We start from the raw sequence: 27,116 nt of genomic DNA on the forward strand, positions 1-27,116 counted from the left end.
AATGGTATATCAAAACTCAGTGCATAGATTTTTCTGTCGTAGGTTATAAACTCGTACAATATTAGGCATCTTAACTACCTCTATATTCTGCCTACCAGAGTTGCAACTAGATGTGCTCTTAAACCACTTTCATGATGAAAATGATGTGTATGACTCCCTACCATCATTTCTAATACATAGATTTATTTCTCTAGAAATCATGCAAAGTTTCTTTCACTTACTCACATTTAATGGTTGTCATGAACAACTTTTCAGTTCTCATTTTAAGTTTTCTAAATATCACTTGTAACCTGGACTTCAGAGCACAAGCTCTTTTCACGATACCCACCTACACCACTCACCAGCTGTATGAACATGGGCAAATTAACCACTCTCTAATTCTTGGTTTTCACATCTGTAAAATGGAGGACATAGTAAGTGTCTACCTCATAGAGTTATTGTGAGGATTAAATGAGAAACACATGAAAACTCAGCAAGAGTGCCTGGGTGGCTCAGACAGTGAAGGGTTCAACTTTGGCTCAGGTCATGATCTTGAGGTTCACAGGATCTAGCCCCGCATCGGACTCTGTGCTGACAGCTCAGAGCCTGTAGCCTGTTTTGAATTCTGTGTCTCCCTCTTCTGTCCCTCCCTGCCTCTCTCTCTCAAAAAGAAATAAACATTAAAGAAAACTCAGCAAAGGAGGCTTCAAAACATAGAGCTTAATATCACCATCAAGACTTTTTCAGTATCTCAGTATCATTTCTGGTAGCACTCCTCAAGTTTACAACTGGGCCAGAGGAGAGGGGGAAGGCGGTGGGGTTGTAATCAAGCCAAGCTTTTTCTACTCAAGTCTTTTTTCTTCTCTGAAAATAACCTGAGATATCTTTGGGGAAAAAAATAGGTTAGGGTTAGGGTTTTCCCTATGCACAGAAGTTTTTCTATGCACAAAAAGTTTTTACTCGCATATTTTCAAGAGGTTGATTTGCATTTGTGGCCATTTTTGTTTGTTAAAACCAGCCACTTCTACTTTTACGTTTTCCAAAGTTCCTTCCCCACCCCACCCCCAAATTTTTACGGAAGATATTATTCAAATACAGTGTTTGATACACTTAGGCTTAAAAAAATAGAGCTGTGAAACTGTGAGAAGCAGAGCAGAATAAAAATATAGCAAAGAAGGTGACAGTAAAAGTCAAGGAATTAAGAAGTTAGGAGGTATTTAATAAAATGTTTCAATGAAATCTGCAGTTGAGAAACTGGGCTACAAAGGATGAGTGTTGAATGAGGGAGTAGGTAACACACCCACCGGTTAGTCTTTATGGAAGTCAATTTAGCATTACCATATATTATCAAAACACTAGCAATTCCACAACGTAACAACATGGATGAGTATACTCACCATGAAGCCCACTACCTGCAGCATGTTTATAACAGTGAACATCTGCTTTTACTGTCACTCGAAGGGCAATGAAATACAAGTGAACCACACAGTGGACTGCTGTTCAGCCACTACAATGAATAAAATAGACTTTTATATGCTGACACATATTGATATACAAATTGTTTTAAGCAGTGAAATAAATCACTATGTGATACAGCATGAATAATGATACCACTTGAGGTTTTTTTCTTATTAAGAATACAATTTAGTATAGCAAATCCCTAAATTACAAAAACTTAAAAACTGGTAGGCTCTGGGAAGTGGTAACAGATCATGAAATTTTGATTGTTTTATACCTATGTTCTTTAAATTATTTTACCAAGATGTGTATTATTAAAAATAAATCTATAGATTTTTAAAAGATACCAAAAAAAAAAAATCAATGGGCTGATCAGCACAGTCCATAATGACAGATATACGCAATAAACATGTAATAGAACTATGAGACTTTGGGCAAATTACCTGACCTCTGTCTCATTTTCTTATGAAGGATTTGAAGTAAATTTCTATAATCTAGTCCAAAAAGGGTTTCTCCAGTCATGAGAATAAAATTTAGAGTTATGCTGAATTTTGCAAAGGGACAGGTTTTAAGAAAAGACTTAGTATATACTCAAATATCTAATATAAACTTTTATATATTTTCAGCATCTGGCACAATGCCTGATAAAGGGTTTCATTAATTAATTAAAGAACAAGATTATAAGTGATTTGATGGCAAGGATTTAGAAACTCCATGCTTTCTTCATCTTCACCATAAAATCTTCTTTACTAATAAACATAACAAATGCAAAATCTGGAAAACATAAGGAATATGAAGGCACATATGGCAATAATTAAAGATGTCCTATAATTTCAGTATGGTTCAATGAAGTAACACTGCCTTATACCATTAAAAATGACATTTACACATTGGTTTAATAATGATTTGGAAAATACTGGTAACTGTTGAAGATAAGTGTTAAGTATACTAGAGTTCACTACATTCTACTTTTGCACTGTTTGAAGATTTCCATGCTAATAAGCTAAACATGATGTGGTGTACATGTTATAAGGCCTTACACTGAATTTTCTTTTTTTTTCATGGCTTCAACAAGATCTTTTTGAGGGCGGAGTCTTATAATTACATGGATTCTCCACAGTACTTTACCCATATTAAGTAGTGAAATTATTTTACTCTGGGTACAAGCCTTTCCTTTCATGGGACGAAAATTACCTGCTATGTCCTTGGCAACAACTAGGATTTAGGAAAAATAGAAAGATCAATAACAACGGTTTGCCATCAGAAAATCAAGTTATCATATATGGCTGGAAAAATCTAGTTTATGACTATGACCAGTGTGACGGATTGAATTATGCCCCCTTAGATGAAGTTTTAGTCCTATCCCCACTCCCATAACCTATGAATGTGATCTTATCCGGAAAAGGGTCACTGCAGATGTTTTCAAGATGGGAGGTCAGACTGGATTAATGTAGGTCCTAATCCAACAACTGGTGTTTTTATTAGAGACACAGACACATACACAGGGAACACTATGTGAGCACAGAAGAGGAGACTGACGTGGTGTGTCTATAGCTAAGGAAAGCCAAGGATTGCTGGGAACTACCAGAAGCTAGGAAGAGGCAAGGAAAAATCTTCCCCTAAAGCAGAGTTGGAGAATTGAGGGTAGAGCAAGTAAGCATGGACCTGCAAAAATTTTTATTTTAGACTTCTAGGCCAAAGAACTGTAAAAGAATAAATTTCTGTTGTTAGGCCACTCAGTCAGTGGTAATTTATTACAGTATTCCTAAGAAACGAATACAACCTGAAATAATCATCACTTATCTTTTCCATTTCTTAGATGACTCTATATTAGAACACCGATTGCTCTGAGATTCTTAAAATTACTTATTTAAATGAAATGACAATCATTAATATTTGCAAAAGTCCTCTCACAGACAGATGAATGAGAATGAAAATGACAGTATTTATTTTAAAGTACTTAAGCATCAACTGCAAAATCAAAGAGATATGGAAACACAGCTATCCATTAATGAAAATGGTAAAAGGTTTCTCCTATCACACACATAGTTTAGAAACCACAAAATTCAACAATCCTCTTCTCCCTGACACTTCAGCATTACACACTAGAAGACTGACCGCAAAGCCAAAAAGAATTCATTTGTTCAATTCAGGTTAGGTGGACATGGCCTTAGTAAAGGCTAACCTTGTAATTATTTGAAATGTAGTAAAAAAATTTTTGCTCCTTGATAGGACATGCATTTTAGGAGATACTAAAATGTTCTGCAGTTTGCAGATCAAAAGAGGCATTCAAAAAAAATTGGAGTATTGAATAGTTTGGTTATAGATACCCCAAAAAAAACCCTGATAATTGAAAAGTAAATGTACAGAAAGGAGAGAGCCCAAAGGAAACGACACCCCAAGCAGCAAGCACACATATTTTGGTTCTAATACCATTCTCCAATTAAAAAAAAAATCAGAATCCTTAAAGAAATAACTGATTTTTAAGACTGGGGCAAGGGGCACCTGGGTGGGTGGCTCAGTCGGTTGAGCGTCGGACTTTGGCTCAGGTCATGATCTCACAGATAGTGGGTTCAAGCCCCGCATCAGGCTCTGTGCTGACAGCTAGCTCAGAGCCTGGAGCCTGCTTCACATTCTGTATCTCCCTCTCTCTCTGACCCTCCCCTGCTCGCACTGTCTCTCTCTGTCTCTCAAAAATAAATAAATGTAAAAAAAAAAAAAGACTGGGGCAAAAAATATACAAAATGAGCCTGGAACATCTTATAGTGCCAAAAAAATTTAAAAAAATAAAAAAAATAGGATGGAGACATGCCAAAGTAGATACTTAAACGAGCTCCCAATGTCCAAAACTGGAACAATTTGAGCAACAAAGTAACTTAAGACAATTTATGACATACGTATCTATGTGTTCATACTGATTAATAGGCAGGGATAGACAAATCTCCCATGCAGAAGAATTCCAACTAAATCTTGTAGATACTACACCCTAAAGGAGGGAGAACACAGCTCTCCACTCAAGTACAGACTGTGCAAAAGGACGTCCTTCCAATGAGTACATTATGGAAAGGAGGGGTGGTTAGGGGAGAGTAACTTTAGAGTGGAAAAACTTATTTTTAATTTTTATGTTTTTTATATATTTTTGAGAGACAAAGAGAGACAGTGCGAGCAGGGGAGGGTCAGAGAGAGAGGGAGAGACAGAATCTGAAGCAGGCTCTGAGCTAGCTGTCAGCACAGAGCCCGGACACAGGGCTCAAACCCAAGAACCGGGAGATCATGACCTGAGCGGAAGCTGGACACTTAACCAACTGAGCCACTCAGGCGCCCCTACAGTGGAAAAACTTGACAAACACCTCAAAGGAGGTGATCGAGGTCAATATCAATGTGATAAATCACATTCATATTACATACCCCTGAAAGGATGTGACTAAAAAGGTATTGCTCCTCTGTAATCTTCCTCTCCAAAACCCCTAACATCAATCAGTCTTATCATGAGAAAAACATCAAATTCCAACCACCGGGAATCCTATAATACACCTGACCAGTAATTCTCAAAACTGTCCAGGTGACAGGACACGTTTGCTAGGGCTGCCATAACAAAGTACCATAAACTGGGTAGCTTTAAGAACAGAAATTTATTTCCTCATCATCCCGGACACTAGAAGTCCAAGATCAAAATGTCAGCAGGGTTGATTATTTCGAAGCCCTCTATGGTTTATAGTTGGCTGTCGTCTATGTCTTTATATGGTCTTCTCTCTGTGTCCTAACCTCTTCTTGTAAGAACACCAGTCATAATAGATTAGGGCCTGCCCTAATGACTTCACTTTACTTCTTTAAAGACCCTATCTCCACAAATAGCTATTTCTAAGGTACTGACGCTAGGACTTCAACATACGAATTTTGCAGGAACACAATTCAGCCTGTAACAGTCATCAAAAACTAAGAAAGCCTGAGAAACTATCACAACCAAAAGAAGGCTAAGGACACAAGACAAGTAAATGTCACATAGTATCCTAAACAAAATCATGAGCCAGAAAAAAACATTAGGTTAAAACTCAGGAAATACAAATAAACTACAGACTCTATGATCCATTTGCTAGACTTAATGGACCAATATTGACACATTATTATGAACTAGAGTCTGTATAGTATAAATGTAGTAATAATAAAGAAACTTAAAAGGCGGGAGTGCTTATATAGGAACTCGGTACTATCTGCTCAATTTTCCTGTAAAACAAAAACTTTCAAAAAATAAAATCTATTAATAATTTTTTAAAAAATCTGGTCTCATAAACATCTTCAAAGAACGGATTTACTGTTCCTATCCTTACAAGCCACACAACAGTCCTACAGGTGAATCTTTGCGTTCAGATTTGTTTTTACTTTTGCTTTGCTGCATTCAAGTCACACATTCCAAGTTTATTTTGCTCTTCTATAAATTAACCACCACCAACCAAGCTCTCGAATGCCCATGATATTCAAATGACAATAATACCCACCACAAGGTAATACAATTGGAACGCTGGATACTACTCTTTCCCTCTTGAAGCTTAACACACAAAGCCCATCGTTGGATAAAAACATGAAAAATACGAACTAGGGAACCTAATTGGAGTTAACAGGACGCAACTGACGTGGCTGCGCCTGCGTAGTCGGAACTGCACAGCGCAAAAGGTCCAGGTCCAGGCCCCAGCCTCCTCCGCCCCCTTGCGCCCCCCTCCCCATAAGAGGTTCCCACTGCGCACGCGCAGTGCTTAACGGCCAGTCAGGAGCCCAACAATTAGTCCCTTCTCATCCGAGAGAAAACTCGCAAGAGTTAGAGGAAGGAATCGAGAGCATTCTCTTTAATAACATTTCCTCTTCACCGAGAGCACCGATCTGACTCACCAAATCGGGCGGACACCGCCGCTTTAAGGAGATGAGGTTCCAGCGGTCGCGCCAAGCGGCGTACGCAGCCTGCGTGTTTAAGTTATACTACCTTCGCCACGGAAACCAAGAAGGCTGTGATGGCCTGGCAAGCCCCCACGCCTAATAGTTCTCCACCACTTACCCACTCTGGTTCCGGAACCCCGTTGTTGCCACAGTTCCTGTAATACCTCTCCAAACCTTCCGATGCTTCTACTTCTTCACGAACAAGACAAGATGGCGCCCGATTGGTTCCACCCGGAAGTGAATAATAATAACATCCGCTTGTCATCTGAAGCCATATTGCTCGCCATCCTGGTCTTTGAGCACGTGACTATACCCGGTTAATTTGTCTAGGTGCCATTTTTGTTTTGGGCAAAACCACTGTGCAAGTGTCCGAACAATCCCGTAGGTTACCTCTTAATTGAGCCATGCTCAGCTCACTTTCATCTTTACAATGGGCAGAAAGCCAGAAGCTTAAGTGTTCAGTACAGAACGCCCTCAATTTTTTTACTTTAGCAACGGATCCTCTTTCAAGGGGTACTATGTTCCCCTAGGAACGTTTTCGCTTCGGAAAAGGTAGGCTGAATTTGCTCTGCTACTTTCAGACTACGGTGGCGCGTCAGGGTCACACTGAACCAACTACGGCGTGTTGCTCGGTATGCCCAGAGCGGCACTTCAGGCTCGCCAGACTGGTCGGAAGTTCTGGAGTCCTCCAGGTTTCGGTATTACAGAGCGTCTCCGAGGGCTCTGCCTCAGACCGGACGTTAGTGAAGTGCCCAATCCAAAGGTAGCGATTGCAGGGACCGTAACCGAACCGGCGGGGTTGCTCTCTTTGTTAACCCCAAAACTTAGCGCCCCCTTCTGGCGAAACTTGCTGAGCTGTAGTCTCCCAGCAGTCCTGATATTTTGTTCTTTACCCGTGACCCTCAGGGAGAAGTGGGGCTATCAGTTTCTATCCTGCTAGTCATTTCTCTGTACTACAAGATGGCCTCCCGAAAGGACTTATGCAATGCATTTCTGCGAATACTTTTGCACTGTGATTTAATATGAACGAGGTTAAAGTATCAAAAATATCAATTTCCAGACTAGGAGCTACAAATTATGAGAAAAACAAAAGAATTACGAAGATAAATCTTGGAAAGTAACTTTCTAAAGAGTAACCAGAAACTTTTGCCTGACTGATGAGTGAACCAAGTTGTTTCATTGAGATTTGGGCAAACAAACAAAAAAAGCAAATTGCAGTAGATGCAATAGAAATCTAAATCTAAAATAGAAATAGAAAAGCAAGATGCAATAGAAATAAAACCATGTACATGTAGATGGGTAAAGGAGTTAAATATAGATGTGAGAAGATACATACCATTTACATGAAACTCAGCCTTCGTTAATAAAACACTTGAAACCTAGATACTCCTGATTCAGCATAGAAGAAAGTCTCAATAGCTAAAGATATGCTGGTCCTCAAATCCATGTGGCCTTTGAAATAAAATTTTATCTTGGGAGAAAGGCTTACAAATAATTTCCTGGCAACACGATGCTGTGAGTGCATGGAGATAACCACAGGAAGCAAAAGAAAAGCTTCATTCTTTTAGCCCTTTCCCCCAATTTCCACTTAGCAGGAAAAAGACTATGCAACAGTGTAGTGGCTTTTTTAAACAACTTATGAAAAAAAAAAAAAAACCAGGACATAATACTACATATTATCAGTGGCTATCACTGATTTTGCTCTGATTTTATTACCCAGATTTTTTTGTATAGGGCCTGATAATTCAAGTTTGTTTCTCTGAGAAACATTCTAATCAGAGAAACTTTTCTGTGAAACTTGATTGCCCTACTGAAAGTTTCATATGTTCCTATTTCTTATAATCTATTTCTCTAGTTAAAAGTTCAAGCGGTTTTCTGGTATGGTTCCTCCCACCTCCATCTCTGCTAGCAAACCAGTCCGCATACTGCTTACATACAAGAATTCTTGCATGGGTTGAGTGAGTGAATATTTTGAACACTTCCAAAATAGGCCAATCGTTTTGGAAACCCATTTCCAAACGGAGATAGTTATTAAATATCTCATTGTTTTGTTCCTTCTGCCAACCTAAGACATTCTTAGCAATCACTGTTGGCCAAACCAGGAAAGGAGCTTTATAGTCCTACTTGCCCCTCCCTCACCACTATCTGGGATTTCCATGTAATGTTAGGAGCTGGAGAAGACAGCATACATACATATGTATTTCAACACCAGACTTTCTCAGTTTTTGTGTTAAACTGTCTGTCTGAAGGGCGCTTGGGTGGTTCAGTCGGTTGAGCAGTTGAGCATCTGACTTCTGCTGAGGTAATGATCTTATGGTTCCGGAACATTCGTGAGTTTGAGCACACCATCCAGCTCAGTGCTGACAGTTCAGAGCCTGCAGTGTGCTTCAGATTCTGTGTCTGCCTCTCTCTCTCAAAAATAAATAAACATTAAAAAAATTATATAAAAAAAGTGTCAGTCTGAACACTGTTATGTACATGGTCTGCTTCAGTCCAGTCATTCTGCACCTTGATCAGAAAGTGCTGAAGTGCCAGGGGCACCTGGGTGGCTCAGTCGGTTGAGAAAGTGCTGAAGCAGCCATCAGCTTGCCAATCCTGGCAATTTGCTATTTATGACTAACAGATTAGCAGACATTGTAAATTACATTTTTAAAATTAATTTTCCGTTTTCACTGTTTAAGTAGAAAATTCAAAGGGAGGATATGTTCACATTAGTACTTTGTATTAATACTTGTGGAATCAAGTTAGCCTTAAGGTTAAATGGAAAAAAGTTAAATGAGATGTGGTAAAGATACAGAATTAGGAAGTATTCCTGACATCCAAAATATGAATCTTTAGGATTCTTTAAGATTCTTTCAGAATCTTTAACTTAACACTTTATGTTCCATATAGCATCTATCTTAACATTTAAGAATAAAAATTATTTAAAGTGGTGATACATACAGTAAACTATTATTTATCTTTAAAAATGAATGAAATTCTGATACATGTTATCATGTGGATGAACTCTGAACAAGACAGCCCTTGGGAGGCTTTCTTGACCTACCTATCCCTCTTTGCAATTAGGCAGGGCCATGTGACTACTTCTGGCCAATGGGTTGTGAGTAACACATCCAAGATGAACTTAACTGCTGGTAGAAGAATTTTAATGTTCTTTTCCTCTGCTAGAATGGAGACCTGGTGTTAAAGTGATAGAACCACAAGATAAAAGCCTGGATTACAAAATCACCAGTTGGAGGGGTGCTTGGATGGTTGGGTTAAGCTTCTGACTTTGGCTCATGTCAAAATCTCATGGTTTGTGAGTTTGGGCTCCACATCAGGCTCTGTGCTGACAACTTAGCCTGGAGCCTGCTTCAGATTCTGTTTCTCCCTCTGTCTCTCTCTGCTTCTCTCCTAAATATACTCTGTCTTGTCTCTCTCTCAAAAATAAACATTAAAAAAATTTTTTTTAAATCACCAGTTGGAAAATAGTTGCTTGTAGATTGCCTAGATTCGTAGGGGACTTTGGGTGGGGAAGAAATAAACTTGTTGTGTTAACCCATTGGCATGTGGAGTTTTTGTTACTACAGCAAAACCTAGACTCATACATATTAGAATGCAAACATTTTGGATAGTTCTGCTTGAGTGCAACTTTAAAAATGTATGAAAATAACTTAAGGGAGGTCCATGAACCTCTGAAACAACATACGAAACTCTAGAGCATATATTTTTCTGAGATAATATAACTGTCATGATTTCCCTTCCCAGCCCCTACACTGCCATTAGCAAGAGTGATGAGAGGTCCCAGAACTAAAACCTTCCTTCTCCTTCAACTCATAGCTTCCCTTTGGGACCATCAAGACTAATATCATAACATTTTTTATCCGTAGAACATCTTTCATCACCAGACCTTAATTCCTATATGACTCTGTAAGTAATGTTACTTAATTTTTCTCCAAGTCATTGATCATTTGATATATCTTTTCTTTACTCTTTACTTCCTAGGGTGCCTGGGTGGCTCAGTCGGTTTAGCAACCAACTCTTGATTTTGACTAGATCATGAATTCATGGTTGTGGGAGCGAGCCCCATCAGCTCTGTGCTGACAGTGCAGGGCCTGCTTGGGGTTCTCTCTCTATCCCTCTCCTCCCACACCAAAATAAATAAATGTTTTTTAAAAATGTCTGTTTCCTTACTTCTTAGATTTCTGTCTCTTGTGTTCAGTGCTGTATTTCCCAATGTGTACCACACAGAAGGTATTCAAAAAATACTTAATCAAGTTATTGACCAAATGAAAGATGGTCTATAGCTTTCATCATAATCTCAAAGCATTTAATGACCCAAAAAAGTTTAAATTCAAATAGGCAGACAAAATATATCCTAATAAATGATCCTGTCTAATCCAAACATGGGGTGCCTGGGTAGCTCAGTCGGTTGAGCGTCCGACTTCAGCTCAGGTCATGACCTCACAGTCCATGGGTTCAATCTCTGCATCAGGCTCTGTGCTGACTGCTTGCTCAGAGCGTGGAGCCTACTTTAGATTCTGTGTCTCCTTCTCTCTCTGCCTCTCCCCTGCTTGTGCTCTATCTCACTCTGTCTCTCAAAAATAAAGGGAAAAAAATTTTTTTAATTATATAAAAATAATAATCCAAACATTTTGAGAAACATGTGAAAGGATCAAGACCCACCCTAGTAAATACTGAAATTTTTAGTGAAAGTGACCTATAATAAGATTTTGTTCTGAAGTAATGAATTTATAAAATGCAAAGAATATTTTGAATATAGCTAAGCTAGCAAATACACAATTGATAAATAAAATATTATCAATAATATGCACTGCAAAAACTCCAGGACCAATTTGGAAACAAAGAATTTAATATTTATTATGTATTTTTATACAGTAACATCAAAATAATGCTCAATAAGTTACAGTTATTTTCTAAAAACACTGCAAAAAAAGTAAAGATAAAACAGTAGCAATGCTGTATAACCAGCATTACTCAAAACTAAAAATATAGCCATCTATCTCTTTTAAACAATTTGAACTAATATCTACATGAACCAAAATATTTTAAATATCTAAAAATAGTCTTTCTTAACACACTAGATAATATATAAAGGCTTGATTTTATTGCACATAACGTATTTAGTTTAGGCTTATTTGATCAGGTAACATGCAGACAAATAATGAATATGAATTTAGAAAAAGTAGGCAGAAAGTTATTTTGTCCTATAAAAATTAGATGAAGGTCTACAGTTTAATCTTCAGGAAACTTTATTTGGCTACTGTATAAAATTACTGGCTAAACTCATCACACATGCGAGCTAGGAGCTGTATATTTGGTTAAACAGCTCTGTTAGACTATTTAAAATAAGAAAACAGGAATCAACTACTCTTAGGGCTGACACAGCCAGTTTTATAGCCCATGAAAATACTACCACTCTCCCTGCCAGCCAAAAAGGTGGTTTTCACAGCTGTTTTAAAAACATTAACAAAATCTTAAATATAGACATGTATTTGGTTACGTCAAAAACATTCATAATATTGGCATATAATCAAAATTTTATCATTTTAACTAGGAAAAACCAGGGGGAACTGGGGTTAGATATACCCTGTAAACCAGTTTCTAAATAGAGCTAATGAAACTTGTGTTTTACTTACTCACACTCATTTGGCCAAACACTACGGTAGTTGTTTTGAGAATCTGTAAACATTTCTCACTTATTTGTATAGTGTCCTGAGGTCATCTAGAAACTATTATAGTAGCTTTACAATTTAGTGACCCTGCAAATGTGCTTTAAAATGTTCTAAATAAACATATAGGACCACATGTAACTTAACATACTTTCTCTATTACAAATATATCTTTAGGAAATTCTTAGGTACCAAAATAACATTTATTCCATTACCGGCAGACCCTGAAAAACATTCATAATCCCTAGACCATTAAAAAAAAATAGATTTCAGACTTAGCTCTTTTACCAGGAAATCAAAATAAAGTATCTTCTTTGCACGTTACTTCTGGAATATTGTCTAAAACATAGAGGCCTCTCCATTTTAAAACATGTTAAAATAGTGTCAGAACAGTGCCTGACCCATAGCAGGTGTTCAAAAAAATACATACTTAATGATTAAATTAAGCATAAAAACTACCACAGCACTTGAGTACCCACGTAATATTCTGAAGCTATAATGTATCTCAATGAAAAGTCTGTTTTAACTGGTACTCAGAATAAAGGTCAATAGGTCTCCTCTTTGAGAAGTACAACACTGGTACATTTCCTGGCATCCTGTTAACGAAAAGAGGATGAGGCACGTTCCCTGATTCTTGCCCTTGCGTATCGTTTACCATCTGTGACTTAGCGGTGTAGGGGATGAAGCCAACAGGCAACAGAAAAGAATGCTCATTTCTTTCTTATCCTTCTTTCTTCCTTTCCATCCTTCTTTCCCTCACTCCTTTCTCTTGTATATTCCTCTATCAATGACAACAAGAAGCAAGTGATCACCCAATGAAAAATACATGCCTCATAATGGTATCTTTACTTTTGGGGGGAGGGATAGGCATTGTCATTACCAACATGGCTGACTTGAATTAACATATTTTTCACAAAAAAAATTTCACTGCTCTGGTACTGAAAACTTCAATGTTAGTGGATTACAATTAAACATAAAACACTTTAAACAGTAGAAACTGATTTTTATAGGACACAACCTGAGTTTGCAGACTGATTTATAAAGATATATTTCTCCATCATTTCAAGTTGAAAATCAAGAAAACACTACTGAAATTTCAATACCTAAAAAGTAGAATTTATGCAATGACATTTTTAAGCTCCAAGTTTTGTATATTATTACCATCTTTAACCCTAATCACAGTTCCACTCATCTAAATATCAAAAGACAGCACCAGTAACCTTGATAATGTTATATATACTTAAATGTTAAGAAGAGTCAGAGGCTTGGTTAAATATCCACACATTATCTACAACCTCTGTTCCTATCATTTCTTCCCAAGAGGAGCATGAACTGGAACTAGGCACTTACCCAGCAGCTGCCTGTTGTATGATTTGTTGGCACTAATAATTAGGATGCTTGAACCATGCAGTTATGTATTTTGATTCAGTAATGTCAGACACAAGTGGCCATTACTTTTTACAATTTTAAGTCTAAGTAATAGTAATATTTTCATGCCAAGTTTTGACAACTTAATAATTTGTATTCAGGGGGGATGGGTGGTGAACTACCCCATTTTTGCTATTATTTATTTAAAATCTGAAATGCCAGTTTTATAGCCCATGAAAATACAAGCTAACCTCCCTTGAACTTATCAATGATGCTTGTTGAAGACAAAGAAAAGTGATCTCAAACTCAAAACCATTATTAATACCTAGTGATCTACAGAACTAGAAAATGTATTATATTCCCGTCAAGTATAATAAAAATATGATTCTCCATCATTTATAAATTTATATTTCAAAAATACCCAGTGATCCCAATGGATTAAAAACTTTTCTCTACCAATTCTGCATGTTACAATTGTCAATAATTATATTTTGACCTTGGCTAATTACATGCAATTTTCCTCAACTCCATCACAAATAATATATTGATATATTTCCATCTTTTTCTAGTTCTCAAAACCTCAAAACAGTAAGCTAATCAATAAATTATTTGTAAACCCCTATTACTGAAGCTACAGTGGGATCTTTAAATGGTTGAATCACACAAAATACGACGGGGTCACCGTGCCTACTGGGTCAGGGTACGTTAGAGCAGGGTTTCCCTCACAGTGGCAGACATACACCACTGGACAGCCCTGAGTGATTTTCAGTGGAGTGCTCATGAATGAACACGTTTTCTTCAGTAGTTATAGATTTATTTTAATGTTTATTAGAAAAAATATCACTAGCACATAAAATGTGGAATATGCTCAAAACAAGGCTATGCTTAAAAATGTAAAGCTAAAAAAGAAGGTTAAAAATAAACAGTAAACAGTACATACATATGAAATCAGAAAGGTGATATGTGACTCACATTTGGTAAACACTGTTTTAAGGAACAATTTGATTGGCCAGCATCATTTCTGAATTCTCATAGTAATAAGCCACATTATAAGGGGGTTTCCTTTACTACTGCAAATTCTGGTTTTTTTCCAGAACAAAATTTTTTTTAAAAACATATGTTCATATTTATTTTAAGAAGGTAAATTTGAAAGCACTGAGTAATTTAAAAGGATTCACCAAAAATGGGAAAATTCTTCAAGGGCATTTGAGGGGCATGCTATTCTTACAGAAGAGAAAAGACTACAAAGGCACATTGCATATTATGTTATCATTGCAGGATTTAAACAAAAGTGATCTAAGTAATCATTATCATTGATTATTAACAAATAATTATAATATTCTTTCATAAAACAGAAGGTATGCTTGTGCACCAAGGGCTCTGGATTCTGGAACCACTTGCACGAAAGTGTCACTAACATGGACCCACTGGTCTGCCGTTTCATTGCCGGGTTCTTTCATATCTAACAAAACAAAAAGAAGTATAAGTTTACAACAAGTATGTTCTTGCTCTACATTTATAAACAACAACACAGTCATCACGCACACCGTATTTATCTAATGCTGGATCTTATTGTGTATGTTTCTTCTTGTGTTAAACATCTTTCAAAATGAACCTTCAAAGCATTAATATTAGTATCACTTCACTTTAAATATCCAGGGAAATATTAAACTTTTAAATATGTACTCAGGAAAAGAATCATTTTCACTGAAAATAGAAAGGAAACAACAACAACAACAAGAAAAAACAAAGACAGTTTGCTCATCTATAGGCAAAGCCTGCAGATTTCCAACCCCAACTCTATTCTGAAGACCTGGTAGATAGATCTTCAAAATCTTTTGGGTGTTGTGTTGTGTGTTGTGTTAAATAAAATGCCACTCCACCGCTATACACAATGACTTACTACCTTGAAGCAGCATACAATCTTGGGATATTTAAAGTTCTCTTAAGATTATCTAACTACTCTTAAAGGTATTTCTCACTTAACTTTAACAAAGTGAATCCACTTGAGGTAGCCATGAAAAAGCTTACCTCTTCCAGAAAAGGAAGAATAAATTCATTTGTTTTCAAGAATAACGTAAACAGAGGATGGCATACCAGGTACATTTTTCTTTCCGGTGATGTGCTCCAATAATTTCCTGGAAGGTGCTCTCACTTTCACGTAAGCTGTATAGTGACCTCCTCTCATTGAGCCACTATGTTCCACTATGCCATAGAGACCATAGAGAACTTTATCTCCCACATTTACATTCTTTTAGACAAAGAAAAAACTGAGATTAGTAGTATTTAGTGAAATACTATAATAAGGAAAATTAAGTCAAATGTATGTCCTGCCTCAACTAAGAAAAATGCATTAAAACTACAATGAGATATGTTTCCACATGTATTAGACTGGCAGAATGAAGAAGCATGACAACATTCTCTGTTGGCTGGGCCATCAGGAAAAGAGTTCTCATACACACTGCATGTGGAACGCAAAGGGGTACAACCTCTATGCAAATGTATTTCATGTAATCTAGCTAAATTACACAGGCATTACTCTTGGATTTATCAATCCTCTTTCAGGATTCTCTCTCACAAGGACACAGGTAAAACATAAAAAGATATGTTATTGATTAATCATTATTTTGTAATATCAAAAAACTGGAAGGGCATAGGGATGGCTCAATTGGTTAAGCATCCATCTTGATTTCAGCTCAGGTCATGATCTCATGGTTCTGAGATCAAGCCCCATGTTGGGTTCCATGCTTCAGATTCTCTCTCTTCCTCTGCCACTCTCCCCAGCTCGCTCACTCTCTAAAAAGATATTTGTCTTTAAAAAGAAAAAAAAAACTGGAGATACAGAGATATAATGTATGGTACAGGGAATATAGTTAATATGCTAACAATTTTTTATGGTGACAGATGGTAGCTAGATTTCTTGTGATCATGTTGTAAAGCTGAATCAATAAATGATATATCTGAAAATAATGTAATATTGTAAGTCAACTACACTTCAATTAAAAATAAACTGAAGGCCACCTGGGTGGCTCAGTTGGTTAAATGTCAAACTCTTGATTTTGCCTCAGGTCATGATCTCACTGGTGGTAAGACAGAGCCTGCACTCAGGTTCACTGACAGTGTGGAGCCTGCTTGGGATTCTTCCTCCTCTCTTTCTGCCCCTGCCCCTTGCTCTCTCTCTCTCTTAAATAAACAGACTTAAAAGAATAAAAATAAAAATATACCGGAATAAACCCAAATAAATGGTGTCCCATTGAATTGGGGACTGGTTGAATAAATTATGATGCACTGATACAACAGAGTGTTACGTTGTTTGAAAAATGCAGTGCCACCTATCTCAAAAAACTGCTATGAAATAATCTCCAGGATATGTTAATAAGGTAGAAAAGAGCATCTGAGTGGCTCAGTTGATTAAATGTCTGACTTTCGGTCAGGTCATGATCTCACAGTTCGTGAGTTCAAGCCCTATGTTGAGTTCTGTGCTGACAGCTCAGAGCCTGAAGCCTGCTTCAGATTCTGTGTCTCCCTCTCTCTCTCTCTGCCCCTCCCCCGCTCATGCTATGTCTCTGTCTCTCAAAAATAAAAATGGTAAAGCTAGATCCCAGACTATTTGGGAATACTCATTAAAAAAAAAAAAAGAATAAGGTACAAAAAAGGACACATAGCATAAGCTGTGATTACTTAAGAGTGAAGATGCACACATATATACCAATCTGCTGATATTTTCAAAAATTACAGAGGAATAAATAATTTTTAAATATTTATATATAAGAAGAGGGAAGAAACAAGTGGAATGGACATGGAGAAAAGCTATACTTGTTTGAATAACCTTGGGTTTGTTTCTTTTTTGTTTGTTTTTGGTTTTTTGTGTTTTTTTTTTTTTGAGGGAGAGAGACAGCACAAGCAGGGGAGGGTCTGAGAGAGAGGGAGATACAGAATCCGAAGGAGGCTCCAGGCTAGCTGTCAGCACAGAGCCTGACATGGGGCTCGAACCCAGGAACCGTGAGATCATGACCTGAGCCGAAGCCAGACATTCAACTGACTGAGCCACCCAGGCACCCCTGAATAACCTTGTTTTAAACATTCATTTGACTTTGGAATTATGTATTTTATATAATTATTTTTTAAAAGTTAAACTTAAAAGCAATCCCTAAAATGAAAATTTAAATATTAAACAAATGAATAATACATTCCTGTTGGCAGCATAATCATTTAGAGAGAAACCACCAGAGTCACTTCAAAAGAGGAGCCAACAGAAGTGGCTTTCAGTAAGCCAACTATGGACCAATTAAGCTAATATATTAGGCCAGGAATAAAAAGAAAAGTGTAGTAAGTTGAAACATATCTAATGTGCTTAAATCCATGAATTAATAGTGATAAGTTAATTGATCACAGTGTGAGGATGCTAGTGAAGTAATTCATTATTCTGAAAACTGGTTTAAAAGGGGGGCAGGGAAAGAACTGAACATTTATCCAGCCTTTTCTATAAGAACTATATTATAAGATAATCAAATATATTAAAGGAATTTCCCTTTGTAAAGAAGTGGTCTAGCTAATAAGTGAAGAAGAAATGACAGTATTAAAATATCACCATTCTGTAATTCTTAATGAATTCATGGATCTAGCATTTGAGCATCACTGGTTGCTAACATCACAGAAAGACAGACAGATAACTGGCATTATGTGCCATCTGATGAAAAAACCAAATGCTCCCCATACAACAGCCTTTGCAGGAAGAAAAAAAAGAGCAAACCGGAATCTGTTCAAGCATCATAAGATCCAAACTATTTGTAGGAAATAAACAGGACAGAGAAGGAAAAATCAAAATCTAAACTAGGGAAACTACCAGAAAGATGACTCAGTTTCTTCAAAAAATAAATTGCAGGGGTGCCTGAGTGGCTCAGTTAGTTAAATGTCCAAATACAGCTCAGGACATGACCTTGCAGTTCATGAGTTCCAGCCCCATGTCGGGCTCTGTGCTGACAGCTCAGGGCCTGGAGCCTGCTTCAGATTTTGTGTCTCCCTCTCTCTCTCTGCTCCTCCCCTCTCTCTCTCTGGGCTCTGTCTCTCAAAAATAAATAAAAATTAAAAAGAATAAAATATAAATTGCAAGGTGGGAGAGAAGGGGAGAGATAAACTATATATTAAAAGAGACTGGGGTGCCTAGATGGCTCAGTCATTTAAGCATTACTCTTGATTTCACCCTCAGTCATGATTTCACAGCCATGAGATCCACCCCGTGTCAGGCTCCTTGATAACAGCATCGGGCCTGCTGGGGATTCTCTCCCTCTCTCTCTGTCCCTCCTCTGCTCTCTCTTTCTCAAAATAAAGAAATCAACTTTTAAATAAACAAAATAACAAAAAAGAGACAAAAAGTGGGGCATCCGGCTGGCTAAGTTGGACGAGTATGAGACCCCTGATCTTGAGGTTGTGAGTGCAAGCCCCACATTGGTTCTAGAGATTACTTAAATAAATAAAATTTTAAAAAAAGAGACACAGAGACTAAAAGAGATTATCCAATCATAATGTGTAGCTCTTACTTGGATACCAGTTTATTTTAAAATTTTCATTTATTAGACAACTAGAAATACATACACTAGATGATGTGAAGGAATTAGTGTTAATTTTTTTTAGAGTCAAAGTGGTACTGAGCTTATGTTTTTAAAAATGGGAAGGAGTGATTCTTATCTTTTAAAGATATATGGTAAAATATTTATGAATGAAATACTGTCTGATATTTGCTTCTAAATAATACAGGAATTAGTAGGTAAATATATGGATACGGTAGGACTGGCCGTGTATCTAAGGTTTTAGTTAGATGGTGGGTGCTCTATTGGTCATTGTACTGTTCTACTTTTGTGTATGTTGAAAATCCTCCACAATAGGTACCTTTAAAAAGTGAGTTCTTATATATTTATTACAAAGTTTGTAAAATTTTGTTTACTATATAATTAAATTCTATGACTACTGAGTGTTAATAATTGACAGACAGTGCTAGTGTTCTACAGCAGATAAACTGGACTCACCAAATAACTGCTTTTAAGAATTTTTGTTGAAAATATTAAGTTTAATAAATATTCTATTACATACTATAAAACCTAGACCGCTAACCAGGAATCATGAACAGAACAATATGTTACCCCTTAACATCTAGTTCCCTTAAGGAAGACAAATTCATCAATTCATCTACACAGTGCTTACATGTACAAGCAATTGAAACCCAGTCTGCTTTCTATACCAAATTAGTAAAGTATTATTAATTAAAACAAAATTTTTTTTAGGGGCGCCTGGGTGGCTCAGTCGGTTAAGCCTCCGACTTCGGCTCAGGTCAGATCTCACGTTCGGGGGTTCGTGCCCCGCGTCAGGCTCTGTGCTGACGGCTAGCTCAGAGCCTGGAGCCTGCTTCCAGTTCTGTGTCTCCTTCTCTCTCTGACCCTCCCCCTCTCATGCTCTGTCTCTCCTGTATCAAAAATTAATTAAAAAATGTTTTTAATGTTTATTTATTTTTGATAGAGAGAGCCAGTGAGAGCAGGGGAGGGGCACAGAGGAGGAGGCACAGAATCCAAAGCAGGCACCAGGCTCTGAGCTGTCAGCACAGAGCCTGATGCGAGGCTTGAACCCACAAACCACAAGATCATGAACTGAGCCAAAGCTGGACGCTTAACTGACTGAGCCACTGAGGTGCCCCTAAAGTATTATAAATTTTAAAGTATCAAACTCAGCTGACAAGTACACTATTTTCAGTAGTGTACATGAAATGGAATGAAAAACAACGCACTAGTAAATGGACTCACAAAAGATAATGAACTCCACAAATGCTAAAACTATTGTCAATTAAACATACCACTCACAAGGAACAGGAGAGGGCACAAAATCTGCCTGCTTCTCTCAGCAACTATCTACTCCCAGTAGCACTTACAAGCAGCACTAAACTTCCTGATCGCCATGCCTCATGGTTTACACAGCTTTTCAATTTCCCTTTATTCTGTCTCCCAAAGGACAAAAGTCATATTTAGTGCTTTAAACATTCCATGTTACCAATTTAACGTCACTAAGTATAAAATTCTCTTTCAGAGAAACTTTTTAGAAGGAAGGAGGGGAAGGGAGGAGGGGAGGGAGAAAAGAATGGCCTAATACTTTTAAGCATATTATTTGCAAGTCAATTAAACATCTTAATAACATACTATACCTTACAAGTAGCAGAACAGAATGGTGCTAAATCAAGAATAAGTGGAAAATCAACATGTCTGTTTACTTTTCGAAGACTCAAGCCAGCCTTAAAAAGACCAAAAAAAAAAAAAACCCCACAATTTTTAATGCAACAAACTTAATTCATCTTCATCACTGTTAATAAAACCAAAAGAGGAATTCTAGAAGTTAGTGTTTTTAATAGCTATGGAAACTTGACTAATGAATAGTCCAAAACTTATAAATCAGTCCTGGACTATTCACTAGTCCATAAATACTTCCCTTTGAGGGTATGAATTCTTTCTGTAAGTTCCTAAATTGAGATGCAAGTATCAAATATAAAATAATTGTGGTACATCATGAAATTAGGGTCTAAGATCTGGCATGCCCGTATCTTGCTCACACAGAGTAACTGCACATATATACCCTTCATTAGGCATTCTGATACAATGAGACATGATACACCTGCTTGTGCTCTCCATGGCCATTTTCACGTCCACTGAGTTTCTACAATCATGGCTAGAGAAAATTAACAATTTAATCTTTCAGTGAATATGGATGGGGGTGTAGAGAAAAATCTCTTCCTGCCTACCTTTGGGCCACCTGAAATGTTGCAGATATATAATCAAAGCTCCTAATCTTTTCTCTTGAGATTTTTTTCATGGATTTTATACTTAGTAAATAGTCCAACCAGGTTAATATTCATTTAAGTTTTCTTCTAGTCTTTGATGATTTGTTTCATACAGTTAAATATTTATCTGAAAATAATATTGATATATGGTATAGAAGGAAGCTTTATATTCTTATTTCAGCTATTTCCCCTAAATCCTTTATTGAATAATCCACCCTCCGGGGTACCTGGCTACCTAAGCTGGAAGAGCAGGTGAGACTCTTAATCTTGGGGTTGTAGGTTCAAACCCCACATTGGGTGTAGAGATTACTTAGAAATAAATAAATTTTAAAAAATATCTACCCCCTTCTCAACTGATTTGACATTCTTCCTTTACCATAACAAAAGAGCTTTAAATAGTACTCATGTTTTTATTTATTGACAATTTTGACCATACTATTGTAATTACTGTAGTTTTAGTGATATCAAAAAATTACCCATTCTAACTTTTTCTAAACTGTTTTTGTATTTTCACTTATTTATTCTTTCAGAGAAACTTCAAAATCATTACATCAAATGCAAAACAAAACAAGACAAGGCATTAGTTTAAACTTAGAGAAAAACCTGACACATTAAAAGCATTAGACTCCCTCTCACTGTAGAGTCCCTACAGGAGTGAGCCCTGCCTTGCAGCCCCTCTTGCATTTAGTCCAAGCTAACCATGCCCAGCCCACCTGCCCCTACCACTGGGATCATGAGAACTCAGAAACCTATGTGTACTTTGCTATTTCCCTCTTTCTAATGATTCTTAATAAATCCTATTTTTCATTCTCTCCTTTTTTCTCTCTCATACACACACACCCCCCTTACCTTGCTACCACCAAAACTGTCAAATACAGTATTATGAATTAAACAGTTTTAAACATAAAAGTCTTATGAAGAAGTAGGTAAATCCCATATGACAAATTTTTAAATTAAATAAATTACTGTCTAATCCTTGATAGCAATTTACATGAGATAGAAGGGCTCTGTAAAACATATGATAAAATTACTACAGTGCTACTAAAGGGACTTTTACCTGATGGAATCTTTTAAGATGGAGAATCAGGATAGCTGGAACAGCAGAAATGAGAAATTGCTTCCTGGCATTAGTATAAACCCCTTCTGCTTTCTTTTCTGTGTGAAATATAATAATTTACTTAGAAGATTCCATTTTATAATCATGCACCATATAATAAACATTTATAAAGAATCACCATACCATATTTTTGAAAACATGAAAAAAGAAATTAGACTCTGGTTACAGCATATCTCTATACTCCTTTCCAAAACTGCACTAAAACAAAGGGATTTTTTTAAAAAGCACACACTTACAAGGACAAAAAATAGGGGAAGTGGCACTTGCAACAAAGTTTGGGGAGCTGGGAAGAAGACGGACTGGTAGTGACTCATGTCAATGCCCTCTAGCCAAAGACCACCAAAAACTCACCTAGAGTTAAAAAAAAAAATATGGGTCATTACTCATTGCAGTGAAAGGAGATCACAGATCATGGGAACCACAGGGCATTTCAGTAAGAGGTTGTTAGACAGGACTTGGGATAGGATTTGAATATGGCCAAGAGCATATTTAACATGGACTAATGTTCATTGGTACTTCTTCCTTCTCCCATCTACACATTTCTTTAATTATTAGTGTATTAAGCATGTCTTTATTCTTTGACTTTGATACCTGATACCTGCTGACACCAGAGGGAAGGCTTCTGCCAGAGCTAGCTAGCGAATTCCTAGATTTAACAAACAATGTAAGAGTGCCTTTCATACACAAACCAATCAATCCAAAGCCCATACCCAACCCCTCCTTTACTGGGCTCTGATACACGAGGCCACTACCCACCTGCCCAAATCACACCAGGGCCAAGTACTACACTAGTAGAGACAGCCCCGATGTCCCAGAGCCCACTGAAATTATTGAAAACTTAGTCACTCAAGCCTGTACCTTGCTGATTCCAATTCCCTCCCTGGAAACTACAGTAAAGGCTCTTCTCCATGTCTTCTCTCACTCCTTCTGCCTCCTGACAACCCTGCTATCCCCCCTCCCCCCACCGTGGCCCTGCCTGCCATGGCTTGGTGTGCTCACTCCTCTTCAGAACTGTACTTAACAAACTATCTCTTCTGTGACAACTGTCTCCTGATCTGTTGGCCTCACCATCCCTGAATAATTATAAAACCTCCATTTTGAAACAGACTAGTCACTAAGAATCAGAGTATTCTCTCCATTTAATCATGGCTAGAGCTGCACTAAAAATTTATTTAATGAGTCCCTTTTTTTCCACTTTTCTTTGATCAACTGAACACAGCTACTGTTGCTAGCTTTATAACATACAATTATTTAAAATCATCAAATTCATTATCTTATGATAGGACTCCATACTAGATCGGTGGGATTTGTGAAGCACATTAATCTCATTAATCTCACTAGTGATACAACTGTCAGTTCTAGGGAAATCTTTTTCTGAAAAGATTTCAGATAGCTAGTCCCCTGAAATGAGATTCTGTGGATTTGCATTTTCAAGGCAGAGATGGGTACTACTTGTTTAATTTATTTCAACAAAAGCCTATTTAGAAGTCCAGCCACCATCTTCACTGCTGAGGTACAACTATGGAAAAGACAACCCCTGCCTCCAAGCAACTTAAGTATGGAGGAAAGGTTCTTAGGTTCCTTTATTTGGGATCTATACTAGTTACTATCAGATAACCTATGAATACTAAGAAAAACAGAAGACTAAATATTTACCTGCAGAAATGGTTTCCTTTCGGTACTTCTGCTTCTTCTCAGTACAGTTCTCACACAGAAGCTTGTTATTCCCCATTAGTAATTCCACAGACGTAAACTGGTAGAGACAGGACTGCACTGAGCATTCTTTAGAAGTAGTTATATAGCTCTGAGAAAGGGTCTGAAAAGCATTTTGGGGGCTAGAAGACAACACCTGCTTCTCCTCTGAAGAACGTAAATTATTTGGAACATTTGGTGGCTTATTTTCTCTGTAAAAATCTCTATCCCCAGTTACAGCGCTGCTCAAATAGAGTTCAGAAATAGCTTCAGCCACCCCCTCAACACCACTGTCAGTCTCCTCGGTGGGCAGCAGCTGGGGACGGGGTCCATTTTCCTGCGCACAGCATCCCCGTCTAGACCCCCACAGGGCGGCATGCTGAGAAGTACTTTCTGACTCCGAAGCCTCACTGTCAGCGTCAGCACTACTTTCGGAACGGCCGGCTTCTTTTTCACTGCCATCAGTCGGGCTTTCATTCAGAGCTGCCTCAGTACTCAGGACGCCTGCACACACTGAAGAAGCCCCCCTCATCTCAAGGTTTTCATTTTTCTGGCCTATGACAACTGCTCTGTCTTCGCCAGATGAAACTTTTCTTACAAATTTTCTGCCATGTCCTAGTTGAATCTGTAAGTTGACAGTGTTTCAGAGAAAAGAGTCCTGTGACCTTACTGAAAATAAATGCCAATAAATCTTATTCACACCTTCCGCAATTATCAAATACTTCTTCTAGTAACTCTGAAATCCATTTCCTAAATCCTGAACTACGATCGATAAAAGATACAATAACAAATAGTCCTAATTTAGAAACTTTTCTTTATACAAGAAGCCCACAGTAGCAGTTACTTATCTGTGGAGAAAGAAACAGGACTTTTAGGGGCACCTGGGTGGCTCAGTCGGTTAAGCAGCCGACTTCGGCTCAGGTCATGATCTCACAGTCCGTGGGTTAGAGCCCTGCAGAGCCTGGAGCCCGCTTTGCATTTGGTGTCTCCCTCTCTCTCTGCCCCTCCCCCGCTCTGTCTCTGTCTCTCAAAATAAAATAAAGACATAAAAAAAAAAAAGAACCAGGACTTTTGTAGAAGAGGAATGTCAGGGAGGCTTTTTTATTATAAACCATTGTATACTCTCTGTAGTCTTGCCACTTCAAGAGGCTTCTAACAGAAAAAGCTAATCTGATAATGTATCAATTTGCCAATTTAGTACAAGTCATATTGCATTTAAAAAGTTTTTTTAAAAAATGAAGTGCAAATTTATATTGATTTCTTTATATTTTTATGAGGTAGGGACACCTGGGTGCCTCAGTCAGTTAATTGTCCAACTTTGGATCAGGTCATGATTTCATGGTTTCTGAGTTCAAGCCCCACATCAGGCCCTCTGCTGTCAGCACAGACCCTGCTTCAGATCCTCTGTCCCCCTCTCTCTCTGTCCCTCCCCTACTCACGCTATCTCAAAAATAAATAAAAACACATTAAAATATAAATAAATAAATTTTTATGAAGTAATTCAACAATCACGTTATGTTCCTGATAAAATAATGGATCCAGACAATGGTGACTGGTGACTGGTGACATCAAAGACTAGACTTCAAACATTATGTGCATCTTCTTTTGTTAAATATTTTTTTTCAATGTTTATTCATTTTTGAGAGAAAGAGGGAGAGACAGAGACAGAGACAGAGAGACAGAGCACAAATTGGGGAGGGGCAAAGAGAGAGGAAAACACAGAATCCAAAGCAGGCTCCAGGCTCTGAGCTGTTGGCACAGACAGGGCTCAAACCCACAAACTGTGAGATCATGACCTGAGCCGAGGTTGGAGGCATAACCAACTGAGCCATCCAGGTGCCCTATAAGTGCATCTTCTTCTTTTTTTTTTTTTAATGTTTTTATTTATTTTTGATACAGAGAGAGACAGAGCATAGAGGGGGAGGGGCAGAGAGAGAAGGAGACACAGAACCAGAAGCAGGCTCCAAGCTCTGAGCCAGCTGTCAGCACAGAGCCTGACGCGGGGCTCGAACCCATGAATGTGAGATCTGACCTGAGCCGAAGCCGGAGGCTCAGCCGACGAGCCACCCAGGCGCCCCTAAGTGCATCTTCTTGATGGAAGTATATACTGCCAGTTAAATTTTTTCTTGCCAAAAATTAAATAAACAATAGAACTTGAGCCTAATTAGGCCTTTAGATCAAAATGTCTTAGAGAAGAAATAAAGGAAACAGAGGAACCTGTTTAATACCATGGGAATGCGAAAGTAAAACAAATTACCACTGAATGTGGGAATGTAAGAAACCACTAAAAAAAAAAAAAAAGATCCAATTTCTTCAACAAACATATTGCAAAGCAAGGGAAAAAAGGAGGGGAGATCTATACATTAAAAGGGATCTAAGAGACATGCGATTAAGAGATGGCAATTAACTGAAATCTACAGATCTCTTTCTAGATCCTAAATTCAAGCACACCTTAAAAAGCAAAAACAGGGGCGCCTGGGTGGCTCAGTCGGTTGAGCCCCCGGCTTCGGCTCAGATCTCACATTCGTGGGTTCGAGCCCCGCGTCAGGCTCTGTGCTGACAGCCAGCTCAGAGCCTGGAGCCTGCTTCCAGTTCTGTGTCTCCTTCTCTCTCTGCCCCTCCCCCTCTCATGCTCTGTCTCTCTCTGTATCAAAAATAAATAAAACATTTAAAAAAAAAAAGCAAAAACAAAAACGAAGTATTTTATGAGACAACCACAGACATTTAAATAATGACTGGCCATTGATACCATTAAGAAGTTACTCATATTATTTGATATGATAATGTACTGCAGTTACATCTTTTAAAATAGTATTCATCTTTTTAAAATTTTTTTTAAAGTTTATTTATTTTTGAGACAGAGAGCATGAGGAGGTGAGGAGCAGAGAGAGAGGGAGAGAGAGAATCCCAAGCAGACTCTGCACTGTCAACACAGAGCCCAATGTGGGGCTCGAACTCACAAACTGAGAGATCATGACTGGAGCCAAAACCAAGAGTCCGATGCCTCACCAACTGAGCCACCCATTCCCCCCCACCTCCAATAGCGTTCATCTTTTAGAGATATACTTTGAAGTATACACTA

The 27,116-nt window shown here is 37.8% G+C and overlaps 2 protein-coding genes across 20 annotated transcripts in view; both read right to left on the bottom strand.

Annotated features, from left to right (window-relative positions):
* Positions 1-6,584, bottom strand: part of PNISR (PNN interacting serine and arginine rich protein) — a 28,084-nt gene extending 21,500 nt beyond the window's left edge. For 7 of the 10 annotated variants that reach the window (XR_003911153.1, XR_003911154.1, XR_003911152.1 and 4 more), the window contains exon 1: positions 6,485-6,584. The gene's annotated coding sequence lies outside the window, so the exon portion shown is untranslated. Of the gene's footprint in view, positions 1-328; positions 395-1,376; positions 1,487-6,484 lie in introns of all 10 variants that reach the window. The other 3 variants (XM_029945406.1, XM_029945407.1, XM_029945405.1) reach the window with 3 other exon arrangements.
* A 7,624-nt stretch (positions 6,585-14,208) lies between these two features.
* The window catches only part of USP45 (ubiquitin specific peptidase 45), a 76,058-nt gene continuing 63,150 nt past the window's right edge, over positions 14,209-27,116 (bottom strand). For 4 of the 10 annotated variants that reach the window (XM_029944293.1, XM_029944295.1, XM_029944294.1 and 1 more), the window contains 5 exons: positions 23,999-24,659; positions 22,283-22,380; positions 20,596-20,682; positions 15,504-15,657; positions 14,209-14,868 (listed from right to left, as the gene is read on the bottom strand). In XM_029944293.1, the coding sequence (XP_029800153.1) occupies positions 14,738-14,868; positions 15,504-15,657; positions 20,596-20,682; positions 22,283-22,380; positions 23,999-24,659 (1,131 nt within the window). In that variant the 3' untranslated portion in view covers positions 14,209-14,737. Of the gene's footprint in view, positions 14,869-15,503; positions 15,658-20,595; positions 20,683-20,757; positions 21,353-22,282; positions 22,381-22,578; positions 22,694-23,998; positions 24,704-27,116 lie in introns of those variants that run through there. The other 6 variants (XM_029944298.1, XM_029944296.1, XM_029944297.1 and 3 more) reach the window with 6 other exon arrangements.

Source organism: Suricata suricatta, chromosome 7 (genome assembly GCF_006229205.1).
Source record: "Suricata suricatta isolate VVHF042 chromosome 7, meerkat_22Aug2017_6uvM2_HiC, whole genome shotgun sequence".
NCBI lineage: Eukaryota > Metazoa > Chordata > Mammalia > Carnivora > Herpestidae > Suricata > Suricata suricatta.